The 19,889-nt window shown below is 39.3% G+C and overlaps 1 protein-coding gene across 1 annotated transcript in view; it reads left to right on the forward strand.

Moving 5' to 3' along the window:
* dnah9 (dynein, axonemal, heavy chain 9) overlaps nt 1-19,889 on the forward strand; it is a 170,190-nt gene that overhangs the window by 95,126 nt on the left and 55,175 nt on the right. The window contains exons 56-63 of the mRNA XM_040036646.1: nt 6,842-6,922; nt 7,357-7,536; nt 8,065-8,295; nt 9,425-9,619; nt 10,710-10,829; nt 14,310-14,498; nt 17,663-17,898; nt 17,991-18,113. Coding sequence (XP_039892580.1) covers nt 6,842-6,922; nt 7,357-7,536; nt 8,065-8,295; nt 9,425-9,619; nt 10,710-10,829; nt 14,310-14,498; nt 17,663-17,898; nt 17,991-18,113 — 1,355 coding nt within the window. The remainder of the gene's footprint in view (nt 1-6,841; nt 6,923-7,356; nt 7,537-8,064; nt 8,296-9,424; nt 9,620-10,709; nt 10,830-14,309; nt 14,499-17,662; nt 17,899-17,990; nt 18,114-19,889) is intronic.

Consider the following 19,889-nt stretch of genomic DNA (forward strand, 5'->3'; position numbering starts at 1 on the left):
CGAGCTGTAGCTCATCATTAGTTTGTGCAGACTCGTGCATCCTGGATACTGACAACGACCAGATGCTCCCACATCAGTATCATCATAACTTCTCTGCACTTGTGATTTTTTTTTTGAGAATCCATGTCAAAGTATCTTTAATTACATATGAGACTTTACATAACAAGGCACCAGATTTCATCAGTCAGCTCTATGCTGTTAAAAAGGGCTTTGGTGGGTAAGGCCATTTAGCTGCTTCAAGGTCCAGGTTAAAGTCAAAGAGGCTTCTTTTGTTTTGTCGTGCATCTCTTCTTGTTACAATTTAGTATTCAGTCTCTAAAAAACAATCAATGTTCTGACTAACTAATATTGTGAATATTTTATTTTGTCAAATATAGCTCATAGTTACCACTAGACTCCATGTTAACTATTTAAAATACTCTTTTATGCCTTGTACTATGTTTTTTCTGTATGAAAATATGAGCTTGTTTCTGTTTTTGCCTTCAACATTTCTCTGCCTCTTAAGCATTTTTTAACGCTTTATTCTAATTTTCTTGGTTTTTGTTGTTATTATAGCATTTTTTTTTCTTCCATGGGTCATAGTTAAAGCTATGACAGTGTTTGTGCTGTAAGTGAAGCATTATTTCTGACCTAAAATGGCCAATATGCCATTTGACCTTTGAAAGCCAGGCAGAAAGAAGCTCTCAGAACATGTTTCAAAAGTATCTCCTTCATCAAAGACGGCATCAGGGTCAAAGACAGGTGGGTAGGAAAATAGATAAGTACTTAGGAGAAGAGAAGAGTGGTGCACTGAAAATCTGAGCAACCTAGCAGTAGTCTCCTTAACAGCGTGACTCTGGATGTCTGCTGGGTTGAAACTACAATAGGCAGAAGATGGACTACAAAATACATCTAATCCACCACAAGTTGTTCTTAGCTTGTTGTTTTATTCAGGTCAATTAAACAATAAGAGCCTGTGAAACACACCTCTGCATTACAAGTCTAAAGAAGGAGGAGCATTTAGGGAAAGGTTTACTATGACAGTACAAAACCTTTTGGTGTTAAAAAAAACTACTGGATTTACCTAAGATGTCAATTTTGTGAGTGAAAGTTGTGGACAGGATTATCTTTGCAGCTAGCCTTATGGTATATGTAGTTGTAAGAGTTTCCCTTCCAGGAGGATATTCACATGAGCCATGCAAATGTGTTTTACAGAGTTTGCAGCACAGAATTTACTGCAAGTTGCAAAATCCAATTCCAAAAAAAGCATGTCTTATGCCTAAGGTGGCTGTGATGGTTGCTACTAGGGTTGTCTTTTTTAAGAGGGGGAAATGTTATCAGAATGAGTGTAACTGGCACTTTGTGTATGCGCAAATCTGTGAGAGCAGGGCCAAAACTTTGAGCTGTCTTTTTCTCAGCAGTGCGCACACGGCAGGCAACGTCTCTGAGGTTGAATCTGTAATGATTAAAAGTGAAATGTCTAGGAAAATTCATCTATTAATAAATATCTGTAAGTGTGTTCGATTTATGCCTGAATGTTGCTGTGTGCTACAAAAAAATGTGAATGTGGCACAGTAACATATTAACAGTGATCACTCATAATCCTCTTTGGCGTTGTTCTACATATCATACAGGTCAGCTGTTGTTCAGGTTCACAGGGTGGAACAGTTTGTAATAGTGCAGCTTTCCTTTGACTAAATCCAGCACTCCACCTGACTCTCAATCCTCAGAACCCTATGCACTGTGCACTCTCAGAGAGAGTTGCCTTACACTAGATTATTTTGGTTAGTAGCGATTCCACTCTCTCCTTCCCGCTCCCTCAATGGGTCTGCAGATTTTTGACTCTCTAATTTGCGCTGACCTTGGTAGAATGTTGGTTATTACTTAAGTGAACTAGTTACATCATTGTGGATTGTGGGGCATTGCAAACCCTGCAACTGCATCATTGCACTTATTTCCACCATTCAGTAAATTGTCCAGAAGCCCATAAAATTAAATACATCTTATTTTCTTATATTTTCCAACTGGCTAGTGATCTAGTCTGACTTCTTTACTCCTCCCTGTTTAGGATTTATGTGACTAAAATAAAATTTCCTCCATCCATCACTTATCCCTGCAGACCTAATATTTTTGGTATGTTGATATTCACTAACATTCGTTGCCCTTGTTAAATAAATATATAATGAAATAAAGGCTCATGTGGCTGCGTAAGGACTTTTAATTTTGTAGTATATGGGAAAATGACTCTTGAATCTTTTCCTCTGTGACCTCAGTAAGACTTGATTCGAGTGATTAAGTCTATGAACTCATCATAAAATTGTTTACTGAATGCAACATGAAGTTCTAGTTATTGAATCAGGAGTCAGACAAGAGAATAAAACAGGATAATTTAATGGCTAATTCCTCATGATGGACAAGTTGCCAACTAATTAGTGTGCTGTATCCTTAAGTTTCACATTTAGCTTTTTTAAGCCAGATGCCAAGTATATGGAGTGGCTCTAACATAGTGACAGGGTCAATGCTGACTTTAAGGCCTTTTAATTAGACTTCATTAACTTGGATGTCACAGTAGCACAGAGGTAGTAGAGCTAGCATTTATAATATTAGCAATGACAATTGAAGAAGTAGTGCTTTCTCATTATGGGTATGACATTATAATAAATACAGATATATGATTTTTACTAGCAGGGATGTAGTTGAAGCGATAGCTGTACATGGTGTAACAGTAACAGATGGATAAACATATCTGTATTTATGAATGACATACTAAGGTGTATGATTAGTTAAGCACTTGCTAATACCTTACAAATGCTCAATAGTGTGACATCAATTATAAAGAGCTAGGGTTAGCAGTAGTAGAAGTGATATATATAATTAACATAGTGGTGGCAAGAGTAAAGGCAGTATTAATGGTAGTAATAGTTAAGTTGTATTAGTAACAGCAGTGGATTTAGACTGCTACTGTGGCCATTTGTTCTGTGTGCCATAGACAGCCTGTTAATCTTACTAAACCGTAGGTAGAGCAGACAAATACATGGCTAATTTTTGTTTTTTCATTTGTATTACAAAATGTTTATCCGAATCATTTAATGTTTCCCTCTTTAATACATACACCTGGATCAATTTGTTTAAATGTTTCCCATCTCTAAACCTTTTCAGAAGAGCAATATGGAATATGAATAATGCAACAGAAAGTCTGCGTGTGAGGCAGCCCTAATGATAGTGGGTATACTAAACCTGTTGAGTAAAAGCAAAGCCTCACATACACACACAGCCCTGCACACACAGTGTCACTGTTACATACCATGCATCTCCAGTGCTTTGCATAAACAGGCCCACACATTTCCACCCGCACAAGATCACACATACATAAACACCCCATAAACAAGTGACGTTAGTGTTGAAAGCTGCAGAGCGAAGTTTTGTTTCCCGTCTCCCATTTACTGTAGGAACAGACTAGCACACACACGTGTATGCACACACGCAGCCACACAGACACATATATGAAATATACGGGGGGGGGGTGTATGATAATTGAGGAGCCTTCTAATTAGAGAGCATACCCTTTACAGCAGCAAGCCACCATTAGTGCACCCTGTATTTGTTAGTGCATTCACAATGATGGCTGCCCTATTATAAGTACTGTTATTTAACATTCTGTGCAAGGGAAACTGTGGCTCACCAGGGGCTGCGGTGGTCATGATAAACAACGACCGGAAGGGTTCAAGCAAGGGATCTTTGTCTGTGTGTGTGTGTGTGTGTGTACAGTATATGGGTATGTGTGTGTGTATGAGTCATCTGCTCCCCAGAGAACACATTAGTTTCATGTTTTTTTTCCCTCTTCAGTTTTACAGAGGTGGATTTCTACCTTTGGTTAGTTTGCATTGTGACATATTTGTGCATGTGCTGTGGCACTACCAGCTGAAGTAATATTGCATGCTAACTGTAGTACTACTTCTAGTATAAGTAGTACTAATACAAGTAGTAGATGTACTTTGAGTTCTGGTAGAAGCAGTTGTAGAAGTATTACTAGAATGTGTACGAGTTGCAGTAGGAAGTAGTAGTTCTGATACATTAGCAGCTGTAATAGTAGGTTTTGCTAAAGTAGATTAAAGACATTAATTTATTTTGTCTCGCTTACTAATAAGGGGCCAGAGCATTCCTTGGGAACAACTAAATGACTTGTGGTATACACGACGGCCAGTATTTATGACAATAGGTAATTTATCCTAATCTGTTACGTTCTAATTGCATGATAGCATTCAAGTTCACCCTTTTTTAATATTTACTAGTCTACATACAGACCATCTGTATTGGTCTGGAAGCCAGCATACAGTCTCTCGTGTTGAAGAATTTAATCAATATTCTGATACAGTGACCATATAGAGTAGCATCATATAGTTCCTGCAAGACCATTAGTAGTACAAGCAGTAGTACAGATAGATAAGTAGGTGTATAGTTAGAGAAATAGTGGTCAATTTAGTAATAACAGCAGAATGAAAAATAAAAGGTGTAGTATGACTAATCACTGCTGTAGCAATAAGTACGTCTTTGCAGTAATTCTCCTGTTCAAATCAGTGTGGAGGTGTTTCATGTAATCGCTCTAAACTTAGCTCCTACCAAAAGAGGCTAACTCCTGACAGCTATTTGCACTGGGGAAAAGAAACGGGAGGGTTTTCTCTTATATGGATAATAACTGGAAACATTAGACACCCCGTTCCCTTAACACACAAACGGCCAGATGTCTTTTTGTTGCATGAATGAAGCTATACTTAGTCCACACGGCAATGTAAGCAAACACTGGAATCCCAAACTCTGTTGAATTTAAACGTGTGTTTTGAGTCCATAAGCCATCGCATTTGAATGAATGGGTATAGTCTTTTGGTTTTGTATTGAATTTTCTCTCGCCTTAAGAAATGGTTGTTCCAATTTACATTTCCAGCTGCAGGGAGTGAGAGTGGGCTGTTTTATACAGACAGTCAGGGGCACAGAGGCATGTTTTTCCTACTTGGATTTCTATCAGCAGTACATAAACACCGAAGCAGCGCAGATATATTGAATATCACGCTTGTCTTTCACCAATTAGTTTGTCCCTTTTTGCCCCTCTCCCTCTTCCCACCCTCCCTCTTTTGCCCAACCCCCACCCCACCTATTCATCATGTTGATGGCTCACTTGGTGCTCGTCTAATGTTCAACTGCATATTTTATACAGAATTGTCGCAACCCAAAAGGGCCGTCTTCCCTCAGGCCTGATTTTTCTGTTTGTTAATTAGCTGAAAGACAAGCATGAAAAACAGTCTGTTTTTATTTCCCCAGTGCAATGTTTTGATGGAGTCGGACGTTAATGTAGAGCCCTAGTTGTCAGGGAGTTATGAGGAGTTTGTAACAGCTTTAATTTCTCTTTATGATCGTCTTTGGTCTATTCATTTATGTGTGTGTGTGTGTGTGTGTGTGTGTGTGCGCGCTGATAGCAGCTCCAGTCCTAAAGCTTTTATATTTTCAAACTATGCATGCCGTTCATCTCTTATTTCTCCCTTTATCTGCTTGGACAGGTTACATTTTTTTTACAGTAATGGTAAAAGGTCACATGCATGACCCATGGCACAATCCTATAGGGCACAAAATAGTATCTGCAAATGTTTAGTGTCCCTTATGAAGCGTATTTTTTTGACTCTCATAAGACACAGAATCATATTTATTGCCTTGAAGAACTGAGATGTTTACCTTTCAGTTGAGATGCTTTTGAGCTCAATCAGCAGTCGTATTAATAATGAAGATCCAACAATGATGCAAACGACAAAACAAAATGATCAGTCCTTCAAAGCTACTTGAGAGATTCAGTTAGGTGATAGTGGCAGATTCATTAGTCTTAATGATATGCACACTGATTGCAAGACCATTTAACAAAACAGAAATAGATTATTGTCAGTAGCCCGCCTCTGTGCTCAAGTCATTGTTCCCTTCATCTTAATCTTTGTGTTACTTTTTTCCTTTCAACTTATGTAAACTGGAGACTGTTTCATGTTTTAATTAAATGTACAGTTCAACATCTGAGCAGTGACTCTTTTTTGGAGAAATAGACTGATGCTAGTATCATGTTTGTGATGTTAGGATGTCTATTTTAACGTTAAAAAAAGCTGAAGCTGGTGAACTGGATGGATCAATAACTGGATGGTCTGAGGGGGGACCTTTGCGATATTAAGCTGATGGTGGTTGATACATTTTATATCTCTGCAGGTCAGAGGTGTTTCAGTATTCACCGCAGTGACTCTGTCTATTTGTAATCACAGCCAGGTTGTAGTATTGGGTGCGAATCCTGTACAGGCCTATACTAAAAGCTTTCCTCACAGATTTAAACTATTCAGTTCAATTTAATTTATTGAGAGCGAAATGAAAACAATAGTTGCCTCAAGGCTCTTTATATTGTAAGGTCAACATCCTACAATAATACAAAGAAAACAGAGAAAACCCCAACAACCAGACAATCACAGTGCTTTGGTGACAGCAGGAAGGAAAAACTCCCTTTTAACAGGAACAAACCTCTTTGGGTTGAGGGGAGGAAGACAGGACAAAGACACGCTGTGGAAGAGAGCAATGCAGAGATCAGTGGTCAGTAAGAATAGAGAAACTCCATATAAATGCTGGTCTGTTCAATTTCATTCTTAAAAAATCTCGTTTCTTGCCTACAGATTTGCTGGTAGGCACTCATCTCTTTGTAACTCTTAGCATATACTACTGTCAGAAATTTGTTGTACTGCTCCATTGAACAAGGATTTGACTGGCTGAAGATCTCATTTATCCAGATCTTCATCCAGGCAAATCCTCCTGACCTCCCGCTCTCCGGTGTCTCATCTTCTGATAGGTGGATGACCTCAAGGCCAAGCTGGCTGCTCAAGAAGTGGAACTCAAGCAGAAGAATGAGGATGCTGACAAGCTTATACAGGCAAGAACATATATAACACCAGCACCTCAAGAAAAACAAAACAAAACACGTATCTGTGTTCTGGGGCATATTTCTCTGGCAGTGCTTAAAGAAATGAAGTATGATGTTAAATAAATCTTAATTAAGCACTAGGCTGTCATATCAGAAGCAGCGTCCCTATCTACGGATGGATTTCTAGTCTTGGCTGGAACTGCTCAGTAAAATATTAGATATTCAGAGAAAGTTAGGCTTAAACCTCAGTGTCAAATTAGTCGGAAGAAAAAACGCCTGCATTTTGTTTCTCGGAGCATTCTTTGTTCTCAGTCTTATACCTTGGAATTTTGATTTGTCTTTTTACAGTTTAAAATACCAGTTTTGCTTAATTAAAGAGTAGTTGTGTTTATTAAGCCACTTTACATGTTAACCTAGCAATAAATTCTGTGTGCTGGCCCCAGGAGGTTGGGATAGAAACTGAGAAGGTGTCCAAAGAGAAGGCGGTGGCTGATGAAGAAGAAGAAAAAGTTGCTGCCATTGCTGTGGTAGTCAGCGGCAAACAGAGAGACTGTGAAGAAGACTTAGCTAAAGCCGAGCCAGCCCTGCTTGCTGCTCAGGATGCCCTTAACACTCTCAATAAGGTCAGTTACTCTCTTGTCCCCTGCTGTAACTTATTGATTTACTTCATACTTTATACTTTTCTTGCTTGGTTTTGATTTCATTTTCCCAGCTTCAGTGGAATAACTTACGTGCACACAAGCCTTGAATTGTATAGGAGATTATTTAGTCATAGGATTCAGCAGGTCTTCCCCAAAATAATGTCTTCTCTGTGTTCTGCAGACATTTTACTTTATCCTTGCATCCCATGTAGGTTTATGAGCATCCATCCTGGGGGATATTCAAAAACACCCTCTGTGTTTAAAGGTGCTCTCTGTTCAAACAAGCAGAACAGACAGTTCAATCACTGCTTAGAGCTCTCTAAAGATGCCCTAATTAGAATTCTCTGTTGTCTTCTCAGAGTCAGCACAGGTTCTTCTGTCTTTATTCTAATCCTTTCCACTTTCTCACTTTTCCCCTCAGAAGACCACAGACAAGTACTTTTATACAAACTCAATTCGATCACAGCTTTCATTTTTCATTAATGACTCTGTCTGTCTTCCCTACATCAGAACAACTTGACTGAGCTGAAGTCATTTGGCTCTCCAGTGGCAGCAGTGACCAACATCACAGCAGCAGTCATGGTCCTGATGGCACCTGGTGGCAAAGTCCCAAAGGATCGCAGCTGGAAGGCTGCAAAGGTAATGATGGCCAAAGTGGACACATTCCTGGACTCCTTGATTAACTTCAACAAGGAAAAGATCCCAGAGGCTTGCCTTAAGGCCATTCAGCCTTACCTGCAGGTAAGTGTTCAATTAGCCCTTACTCATTGAAGTCCTTGCTAACACTGTTCAGAGTGCAATGTCTGCCGCATGGCAAGCTCAACTAATAAGTCATAAATTTAGTAGGGGTGTGATTATAATGACAATGGCACATTATGGCTGCCAAGTGTTGAAGTGACAGAGAGAGAGAATCAGCTAGTAAATTAAGCATTACAAATTTAACAGCCGTCCTGATGATGAAGTTCAGTGAAGCAAACATGAGGAATGTCGGTGTGGCCAATAAAGGTAAAGTGCAGCTTAAGTTCACTATGTAGGAACTGTTGAACTGAAATTAATCTCTGTACCTTATGAAAAAAAGAATTATTTTGGAAAAACAGGTAAAATAGTTCAAACTGAGAACTATTTTCCAACTGCCTGTGCACCAAATGATTTTACTTTCATTATCACTGATTTGCTTTTGACACTGTGTGTTTGAGAATCCAGTAATATCCTGTATCCTTTAGCCAAAATAGCTGCTGCAGATCAAATTACACAGGATAACATGAAAGGATTGTGCCAAAGCAATATAATAAACAAAAATATGTCAGCATTCGTTTTGCAATAACAAACTAATTTGTAAATTGATATTCATTCTTGGTGTACATTTAATGGACAGAGGTAGCAGCTATATCAAAAGATTTTCCAAGAAAAGAAACAGCTAGCTATATCCTTGTTAGCCTCTCATGCTTATGAGTTGGATCATGAATTTTTTACCATCATTACCACGTAGTTGCTGATGAATTATTTCAGGCCCAAACTGATGTTGATGTAGAACTGTGTGTCTTCGCCTGTATGTTTTGCAGACAAAGTTACAAAAGTTAAGCTAGCTAATGTATGTGAGAAGCCTGCTAATGTCCAAGCGTTGTAAATCATTTTTTACTCTATCTCACTTCACATCAGCAACAGTGTTAAGCCTGCAACTTTACCACACAGCTCTCCTGACGTTATTACAAAGAAAGACATTTTATACTGCATTTTAACCATAATTTAATATGAATTTTATGTTATCATTTTCAGGATATTTGCTGACAGCCTGAGAAATTATTAACGCATTTTGAATTTGGAAGCAGGAATTTGGAAGCAGTGACAGCATGTGTATCCTTTTCTCCAGGATCCAGAATTCCAGCCAGACCTGGTGGCATCCAAGTCATATGCAGCAGCGGGTCTGTGCTCCTGGGTTTTAAACATCGTCAAGTTCTACGAGGTTTACTGCGAGGTGGAGCCGAAGCGTCAGGCTCTAAGCAAGGCCAATGCAGAGCTGGCGGCTGCACAAGAGAAACTCGCCGCCATCAAAAGCAAAATCAATGTAAGCCACTGCACTGAACTGAGACTACAGGAAATGAAAAGTTTATTTGTTGCCTGACAAGTATCTGTTTCAAAAGAAGACAATTTCAATATCTAAAATCCAAAGGATATATTCTTTGAAATTGCATTACCATTTTATTAAAGAAAGGAGTACTGTTCTTTGAAGGCATGTTCTTGTCTTCTTCTTATCATTTCTTTGACACAAACGCAGTGACACGCACAAAAAAGTATTAAAACTTAAAAGAGACTGAGAGTTGAAAAATGACTTATAAAAGTCAGAAATCCTCAGCACCTCACTATAAAAGATTCGTGAGACATCAGTGAGGATCAACAATTAAATCACCTGAAGATATGTAGTTATAATAAGATTTTGGTGCTACAGAAATAAAATAGAAACAACTGGAAGCCATAAGCAAAAGTTCAGAATTATTTTTCCAATGCTTGAGTGACAGTTGACACATGCGTTCTTCCAGCAATGATCTACCAACAGCATTTCATCAATGCTAAGCTGTTGCAAGTGCTTTTAAAAGCTTTTGCAGTTAATTAATCTAAAACCAAATCTGTCAGCCTGAAAACCCTATTGATAAAAGCAGCTGTAAATAATTGTTTCTCAGTGGCGTTTGACATTCAGCGCATCAGACAGCCCCAGCAGAGCACTGGGTTCGGTACGCTGCAGCAGCTTTTGCTGCTTACATCAAAACCTGCAGAGTGCAGAGTGACGACTATTAATAAAATCCAGCGTGACTTCTCGCTGTCATTTTTCAAGCCCTCAGTCAGATCGCTTGAGTGGAGAGTGGCTTCGGAGCCAAGGGGAATTAGCAATCCTCAAACTAATCTACTGAACCTGTGTGCCTCTCCACCGATTAATCCTGTTTGTCCTTGCGCTAATTGCTTCCATATGCCAAATAAATCCATAGTGGGACTAATGATAAGTTTTACCCAACTTTCTACACACTCCTAAGTTTCTTTCATAGAAACACTTTGACTGTCTTTAATCTCTGTCTCTTAGGATTCGTTATGACCACACTGTACTTTAACAAGTGCCAATTTTTTCTCTGTTTTTGTGTGCGTGTGTGTTTGTGGCCTATCAGCACCTTAATGAGAACCTGGCCAAGCTCACAGCCAAGTTTGAGAAGGCCACTGCAGACAAGCTCAAGTGCCAACAGGAAGCAGAATCAACCGCACACACCATTTCCCTGGCTAACCGTCTGGTGAGGAGGCTAACCACTACCACAGACAAATACACTCTGTTTCCTGTCACAGCATGCTTACATAGTTACAGATGTGTGCACACTGCAATACTGCATTTTAAATCTGATGTTGATTTTGTCTTATCTTTGATTAGTAGCATTTAGACTAAGACACTTTTAATCAATTAAGCATTATTTGTGTCATATTTTTTATTTTGAGGTTACAACTGTCAGCACCTTTCTTGCTGGGTACCTGGGTTACCGATTCTTTCTTGTCTGTGGTGTAGGAAAGATTTTATGCCTAACACACATAAAATGATATCAGAAGCGCTGACTGAAGAAGCCAGCCACATCCTCTTCACCATCAATTATCGAGAGGAAATAGATTTAAAATGAAATAAAAGAAATGACAGGTGACGCGCAATGTCTATATCAAAAGTTTCTTAATCTGATAATACAATCAAAAGAGGAGCTGATGCCATATGAGATAGCACAGAAGCTATTTGGGCCAGAAATGAATGAAGGCCTGAAATTTTTGCTATTTCATGCTGTAGTTATTCTGCCAACTGCATATACAGACTTGGGAAAAAAATAGGATTGCTACAGAGTACATACAGAGTATTAATGTCATGAATTTCAATTTATATGTGACTTTTTGTGCTGTTTTATGATTTAATAATAACACATGATTGACAGAAATCCCCATTGTGGTCCCACTGGTATAAATAAATGGAAAAGATATGTTACGTTTTCAGACAACCAACACTGTCCATCAAGGTCGTAAATATTTAACAAAATAAGATTAAAAACTAGATTTTTGTTTTCCCCAAGATAACTAACATAAAATAAAATTATACAGAAATGTTCTGAGTGTCTCAGTTGGTGATCCTGTTTCTCAAAAGAATCACTAGTTTGATCAGAACTTGAGCAGAGATGAAAATCTCTCTTGGAAGCCTGACCCTGCTTCCTGGGCCCAAACAAAGGAGACTTTTGAGGAGAAGTCTGGCAAAGGTGTGGCTTTAGTCACATATAAAGCATCGGCAAAAGTTGGAGTGGGGCAATCAGCTACTGCATTGATTTTCTTTGGGTCAGCCTTCATCTGTCCACCTTCGCTGACGTACCCTCGGAAGGTTACAGATGGAACTCAAAATCACACTTTTTTGTGATAACAATGAGGCTTTGAAGCACTCAAGAGACTTGTCAGCGATGCTCTCTAATGGTTTTGAACAGATGGAAACCCATTCCATAAAGCTCTCTGTGCTTTTGTGCCACTGTTCTTGAGCTAATCTGAAGGCCACATGAAATTTAAAGGTCTGTAGCAAATTGGTGAATTCTGCACCAGTTTTCGTGGCTGAGTTGCTGATATTCCGCTTCTAGTTTGTTATAATACCGCCAACAGCTGACTATAGAATGGTAACACTCCTGAGCTCCTAAAACAACCCATTCTGCCCTAATGCTCAATTATACATTTTATACACCTGTGGTGATGGAAGTGCTTGGAACACCTGAATGTAATGATTTGGCTTGATGAGTGAATACTCACCAATAAAAGAAAAAATCTGTGCCTACTGCTCAGCACCGAAGTCCACCAAAGCTTGTAAAGACAGAGAATCTTTTTTAACACACATGCATCAGGTAATAGCATGTGAGGTGAGGTGGAGCTGCTTGGGAGGGAAGCATGGATGACAACCAATCATGGACTGACTGTATCATATTGAACATTTGCTCCCGGCACTGTTGTTCAGTCATTAACTAGAGGGCTTGATAGTCTGGGCCCAGAAAGGCACCTTGCAAAGTTTGGCCTGTTGAAATTAGATTTGAGTCATGTAATGACACTTTCCAGTAAAAAGAGTAATTTCTTTATTTGACCATATTACCATCATTTATCCTGCTGATTTGTCATGTAGCACAACTGCTTTTCTGAGTCATTACAGACAACCTGCTTTTAAGGCTTCATCAGAAGATTCTGACATTTCCTTCTGTCTTAGGAGCAATTCACATGATACTTATCTAAGTACTGCAAAATTAAACTGCTAGAAGCTAAGGCTTTATTCAGTAATGGAGACACAACTTACTGACAGGCTAAAAAAAACGCTAGACATCTTTATCCTTATAAATAACGTTTCATCCAGTCTTCTGCAAAGATTTTGTGCACTGCAGAATAAGAAAAATGGTCTGATATTGCACAGGTGTCTACTCCATGATTTGATATGAAAAGCTGCCATCTTGAATAATACACAAGATAGGGACCGTCTCAAATGTGTATTCAAAATAGTCTGCAGACAAAGAGCCTCCTTTAAAAATCTGTCACTATATATCGTGCTGCTTGTTTAATAAGGGTGGTTAAAATGGCTCAAGTGATTAATAGTAGTTCAAATATGAGAGCTGAGTCATTATAGGTGGTGACAATAACTTGATATTTTGGAGAAGGTCAACCAGACCTTTTATAAATAAATTTAACTTTGTAACTCAGTAATTATTATTTTCTTTGTTCCTAGATTGCCAACAGTTTGGAGGATAATTTAATCAAATCGTCCCCAATGATGACAGAACTTAAAGTGCTAACTGGAACTTTATTCCAGTTAGTTTTTGGAAAAACTGCCAGGACAAACGTTAATTAACACAGTGTGAAAGTGTGTTTATTTATATATATATATATAAATATATATATATATATATATATATATATATATATATATATATATATATATATATATATGTGTGTGTGTGTATATATATGTGTATATATATATATAGATATATAGATATATTTAAATATAGATATATTTGCCCCATGTTAGTGTGGTTGTCTCTGCCTTTAGGTCCACAATACATTTACATACACACACATATATATATATATATATATATATATTCACATATACACATAAATCCTGTAATCATCTTTTGGTTTGTAAATCTCCTGCTTACAGCAGCAAAATGCAAAGATGAATGTTGACAATGCTAGTATGATAATCTAAATTATTCAGAGAAAGCTTCTAAAAGACCTGACAGTAGCAACAAACAGAGGTTGAGGTTGTGCTTATTGCCTAGTCAATCCAAAATGTCAGTGCAAATGCAGTCGACTTGCTGAAGTGCACGGTATTTCTGTGATGTGCACTGAGAAGTTGCAGTCTGTGTTAGTGCGTGCGCCCTCTGAAGTTTAGAGGACATAAGATATTGAGGGGAACTTTATTGATCCCTGGAGGGACACTGGGTCATTGCTAAAAAGTAAAAAGTAGTGGTGTCGGTGCACAAGCAGAGAGTGTTTAAACCTAAAAATGGTAATAAAAAAAAAAAAACAACTCAAAGGTATTAAGGCATTGTTGTGGAGATTTCCTTAAATTATGGTTTGGCACCTTGGCAGCAGCAGCCATCATTTGATTTTGATTCTTTCCACAATGGCTTTGGGGAAGATGATGGAATGACGTATATTTCATTGGGAAAAATGAAAAAAAAAACAACAACTTTAAAAGTGGTCTGCTGCTATTTTCTGTTTAGGTGGGTGGTCTAGCATCAGAGAATGTTCGCTGGGCAGAGGCTGTAGAGAACTTCAAGAAGCAGGAAAGGACTCTGTGTGGAGATGTTCTCCTCATCACCACCTTCATCTCCTACCTAGGATATTTTACCAAGCGCTACAGGGTCCAGCTTATGGACAGCACGTGGAGGCCTTATCTCAGTCAGCTGAAGGTGGGTTCATTATGTGTTATTTCAACTTGAATTAGCCACACTGCAAGAACTGTGACTCTCACAGAAGTCTTTGAAAACCTTTACTTGTAAATCTGACTGAAATGTAACACAGAAATGAATCTGCAACCGGCCCTGTTGGTCTTTCTCTATCTCTGCATATAATTATTGTTTGCTAGTGATGTCAGGACTTTAGGAATTTTGCCCACAGCTAAATGTACAGTGGAAAAAACAGAAATCTGTTCAGAAAACCTTATATATATTTTATAAAATGGTTCAAATTTAAATGATTAATAATATAACTTGAGTAAATATGAGTAGCTTTCGTAAAAAAAAAATAAAAAATAGACTTAAGGGATATTAATGCTTACTCAGCAGTTACAGCGGGTTTATATTACGCAAAACATTTAGAATACTTTATGAATTAATTAGGTCATGTATCATGGCTGATAGGACACATTAACAACTGCAGTTATAAAATGTTATGTAGTGTTGTTTATCTATTTTTTTATTGCTTGCAAATTGTAATGGTACTGGTAAATGTTCCATTACTGGGCAGCTGCTGGCCTTTTGGGCCACTAATAGTGTTTCCATGATTTGAGTCCACCTGTGAAGCAAACTGGCTGAAATGAACCCTCACTAACAAGCAGTGTTTTGTTACAATTTTCCCATTAAAATGTCAGTAAAAGTCCTGTGTTGAGCTACCTGTTTGGATTGTTAAAATGCGAAGGAAAGCAGCCCACCTCTCTTGCAGTGTGGTTGAGGCTATATTCAAAGATTTAGTTTCAAAGTATTTTGCAGATTTATATAATTAATCTAAATCTGCTAATATGCTCTATAATTATAGATCAAAACAGCACTATTAAAATAAATTAGGTTGGCTTTATTTGGAGGTCAGTAAAATTTTACCCCTGAAACTTTAACTAAACTTTAACTAAAGTTTCATTAGCGATCAATCGTTTTATTCATAATGGTTGTTAAAGAGATTGTACCTGTTTGGACATTTGTTTGCCTGGAGGCCCAACTGAGAAAACGTTATGTTGTACATTGCTGGTCTAATTCCCACAGCACTAAACACTGCTGTTTAATCAAACTCTATGGCATCTCAGAGATAAATACAAGGTGTCCTCTGACACTGGTGTCATGAATCACCCATCACGATGACAGATGGGTCTCACAACCAGGCAGGACCATCACATTTTGACACAACAGGCACCTTAAGCATCCTTTTTTAAAGTGAAGGATTAAAAGACATATTTTAATCCAGAACACGATCATTTTGCAAGCCTAACTACGTAGTTTTGGTGGTTAAATCAAAACGCAAATGGAAATAAATGGCAATAGAGAAAAAAAAACTAAACTGGAATGTCACTGTGATGTCACTGTGTCTCAACTGTAGTAAGAATCAGAAAATCAGGGAAAAACGGGCTAGGAAGGTAGAGACATTCATTCATTACTAGCAATATAATGCCTGTTTTCTGTGCTTGAAAATACCACGGCCGAATGTTCACAGAAGTCCTGAGGCACAAATACAAAACAGTGGTAGCACAGATAACAAGTTGCATTGCTTTTTATCACTACCACCGTCAGCTTCTCTGACTGAGACATGTCTGTTATGTTCACTGTTCACTGATGGTTTAGCTCTTCTATTAATATTATTAAACATTCATTTTCTTGTTTTAATTTTTTAGTATTTAGAATAGATTAGAATAATCCTTTAATTGTCCCACAAGGGGGAATTTGGTTGTAACAGCAGCCAAAAAGACACATATACAAACAAAGAGTACACAGGACACAGAACAGAAACATACACAATTTTTCTTACATATTTACATTAAGGACAATGGTTACTATATACAGAGTACTGTACAGTTATTAAATTAAATAAAAATAGCTACAGATAAGAGGCAAACCAGGTTGTAGTGCGAATCGGTTAATTAACTTATTGCAGTTACAGCGCAGATGTAAACATCTATGCTTGTTGGGAGCAGTTCTGATTGCACAGTCTGACAGCTGCAGGGAGGAAGGACCTGCAGAAACGCTCCTTCGTGCATCGAGGATGCAGCGGTCTGTCACTGAAGGAGCTCTGCAGTTCAGCAACATTTACATGCATGGGGTGGGAGACTCTGTCCATCAGAGATGTTATTTTGGCCAGAGTCCTTCTGTCTCCCACCACCTGCACTGGGTCCAGGGTGCATCCCAGAACAGAGCTGGCCTTCCTAATGAGTTTGTACAACCTCTTCTTCCCGGCTGCAGATAAACTGCTGCTCCAACATACCACACTGTAAAAAATGACAGATGCCACCACAGAGTCATAGAAGGTCTTTAAAAGCGCTCCCTGTACTCCAAATGACCTCAGCCGCCTCAGCAGGTAGAGTCTGCTCTGGCCCTTTCTGTAAAGAGCATCAGTGTTGTGGCTCCAGTCCAGTTTATTATTCAGGTGAACACCCAGGTACCTATAAGAGTCCACTATCTCAATGTCCACTCCCTGGATGTTCAGTGTGGTGGGTCTGCGTCTCCAGAAGTCCACCACCAACTCCTTCGTTTTCCCGCCGTTGATCAGCAGGTGGTTTTGCTGACACCAGTCCACAAAGTCCAGAGTCCACTGTCTGTACTCTGAGTCGTCCTCACCTGTGATGAGGCCGACTATGGCAGAGTCGTCAGAGAACTTCTGTAGGTGGCAGCGTGGGGAGTTGATGGAGAAGTCTGCAGTGTAGAGGGTGAAGAGGAACGGTGCCAGCACAGTTCCCTGTGGGGCCCCCGTACTGCAGACCAGCGTATCAGAGACACAGCCCTGTGTCCTCACATACTGTGGACGTTCTGTGAGGTAGTCCAGTATCCACTTTGCGCTATTAACCAAAGTTTAATGCAAATCACATACAATAATGATCCAAAGAAAGGATTACCAATTTGGGCATTTATTTGCAGATGTAAATAGTCCCTAACAAATGTAATCCTGCTCTACATGGAAACCACAATGTTTTTTATTCTAACAGCAGTTGCCAGTCGACTTTTGATGAACATAGATTTAAATACTAAAGGGAAAAGTTTATCTGTTCCTTTTTAACAACGCACCATTGCTGTGACTTGTGACCTGTCAGTCATCATGAAGAAGAATTGAAACAGTTCACTGGGAAAAACTAATTAAAATGCAAATCACGTGTAAGGTTCCTATCCCAGTGACGCATGACCTGGACCCTTTGACACTGCTGACTGACGACGCTGACGTTGCTACATGGCAGAATGAGGGGTTACCTGCTGACAGGATGTCCACGGAGAATGCTACCATTCTTACTTCTTGCCACCGCTGGCCCCTTATGGTGGACCCCCAGCTGCAGGGCATCAAGTGGATCAAAAATAAATATGGTGAAGACCTGCAAGTCATCCGCATCGGACAGCGAGGGTAAGAGCCTCATAGAAAACTGCAGTACTGAGGTTTTTTGGGCATTTAATAACCAGAATTTTGACAGATTCATTGTTATTTGTACCTTAAAGGTACCTAGATGCCATAGAGAGAGCGCTGGCAGCAGGTGATGTGGTTCTGATAGAGAACTTGGAAGAAACGCTAGATCCTGTTCTTGGACCTCTGCTTGGCAGAGAAACCATCAAGAAGGGAAGGTAAGGCTCATGCTGAAAGGTGTCTTAATACTTGTAGCACTGAATGAAGCATTGTAAGGCACTGCTTCAGACAATGATCTAATTCAGGAAACTTTCTACTCATATGTAACACCGCAACAAGCACTTTCTTTTCTCTGCCTTTTTAAATTATTGACACCACATGACAAATTAAAAATAGACACTATAAATGTAAATCTTTGAGAAACTAGTGTTAGTTAAAGCCTAGCAGAACTTTCCAAATGAACCAATTTGCTATGTCTGTAGTTTCCACACAAAAACATTTTAAATACATTTAACTTCATTAGATTCAATACATGAGCTCTATCAGTGATTACACTATATAACATTTCTTTTTAATGAAGATGGACAGTGGCATTTATTAACTTGGTAATGTGTTAGCAATGAAAGGATATTGTTTGATGGAATTGATGGAAATGAAAACTATCAACTTACAGAGAGCTGAATTGAAGGACCTCCTGAAATCATGTAAAAATTATGCAGCAGGTCAAAATTTCATTGCAGCAACTTAAAATGGTACTCAGTAGAAGAGCCCCACATGCTGTAGGGGTGGGGTGGCTGTAGCTCAGGTGGCAGAGCAGGTCAGCCACTAATCAGAAGGTCAGTGGTTCGATCCCAGGCTGCCTCCTGGCTGCATGCCAAATATCCTTGGGCAAGATACTAACCCCATGTTTGCCTACTGGTGGTTGGTCCAGAGGGCCCGGTGGCGCCTGTGTCCGGCAAGCCCTCGCCTCTGTCAGTGCGCCCCAGGGCAGCTGTGGCCTACAATGTAGCTTGCCCTCGCCAGTGGTGTGAATGTGTTGTGAATGGGTGATTACCTGAATGTAGTGGTGAAGTTGACTTTGGGGGTCCTATGGACTAGAAAAGCGCTATACAAATGCAGGCCATTTACCATGCTTGTATGCATGCCCGACAACATCAGGGCATGCTTCTAATGAGACAACGTGTGCTTTCCTGGGAAATCTCCACACAGATCTGGACCAGGGTTACACTGACCCCCCTGGAGAGTCTGAGGTGTAATCTGACAGTGTTGGTGACCATGTCGATTGCACAGAGGATGATGTCGGCAAATGTGCAGTCAAGTCGTTGTGTTCCTCACCATAGTGCTTTGTTATCTCTGAAAACTTAGACCCACAACCGGCAAATCGTGGAATCCGCCATGCTCCTGCATGGGGCTAGACGGCAAAACACGTTAACGAGCTAACTGCGCTAACACACTAGTTCACACCAATGTAATTGAGCATTGCATGGCACATCCAACATACTGTTTACTTTAGTCCATGACTCGCTTACCTTCAGGGTCATACGTCACATGAAAACCAAAATATTCCAAACGCCAGATCTGAATGAGGTTCAATTTGCCTGTTGCAAGTAGAGCTTAACTTCTGTCTCGCTAGCTTGCCCTGCGCTCTTCCTTCTGACTATGCTGTCTGTGTTGAGCGCTCAGTGGATCTGCGCTCGACAGTGCAGCCTAGGCGGAGTAGTCGAACACAGATTCACTGAGCGCTCAACACAGACAGCATCGTCAGAAGGAAAATTGATAAAATAAATTACAAATGTTGTATTGTTCGATACATATGCGTACCGAACCGAAAGCACTGTATCGAACGGTTCAATATCGATACAAATATCGTTGCACCCCTAATATATATATATATATATATATATATATATATATATATATATATATTTGATTTCCAGATCCTCCAGTCCATGTGTTGAAGTATCCTTGGGCAAGTAACTGAGCCCTGAGTTGCT

This window comes from Simochromis diagramma, unplaced genomic scaffold, assembly GCF_900408965.1.
Source record: "Simochromis diagramma unplaced genomic scaffold, fSimDia1.1 OVJJ01000371.1, whole genome shotgun sequence".
In the NCBI taxonomy this organism is placed as follows: Eukaryota; Metazoa; Chordata; class Actinopteri; order Cichliformes; family Cichlidae; genus Simochromis; species Simochromis diagramma.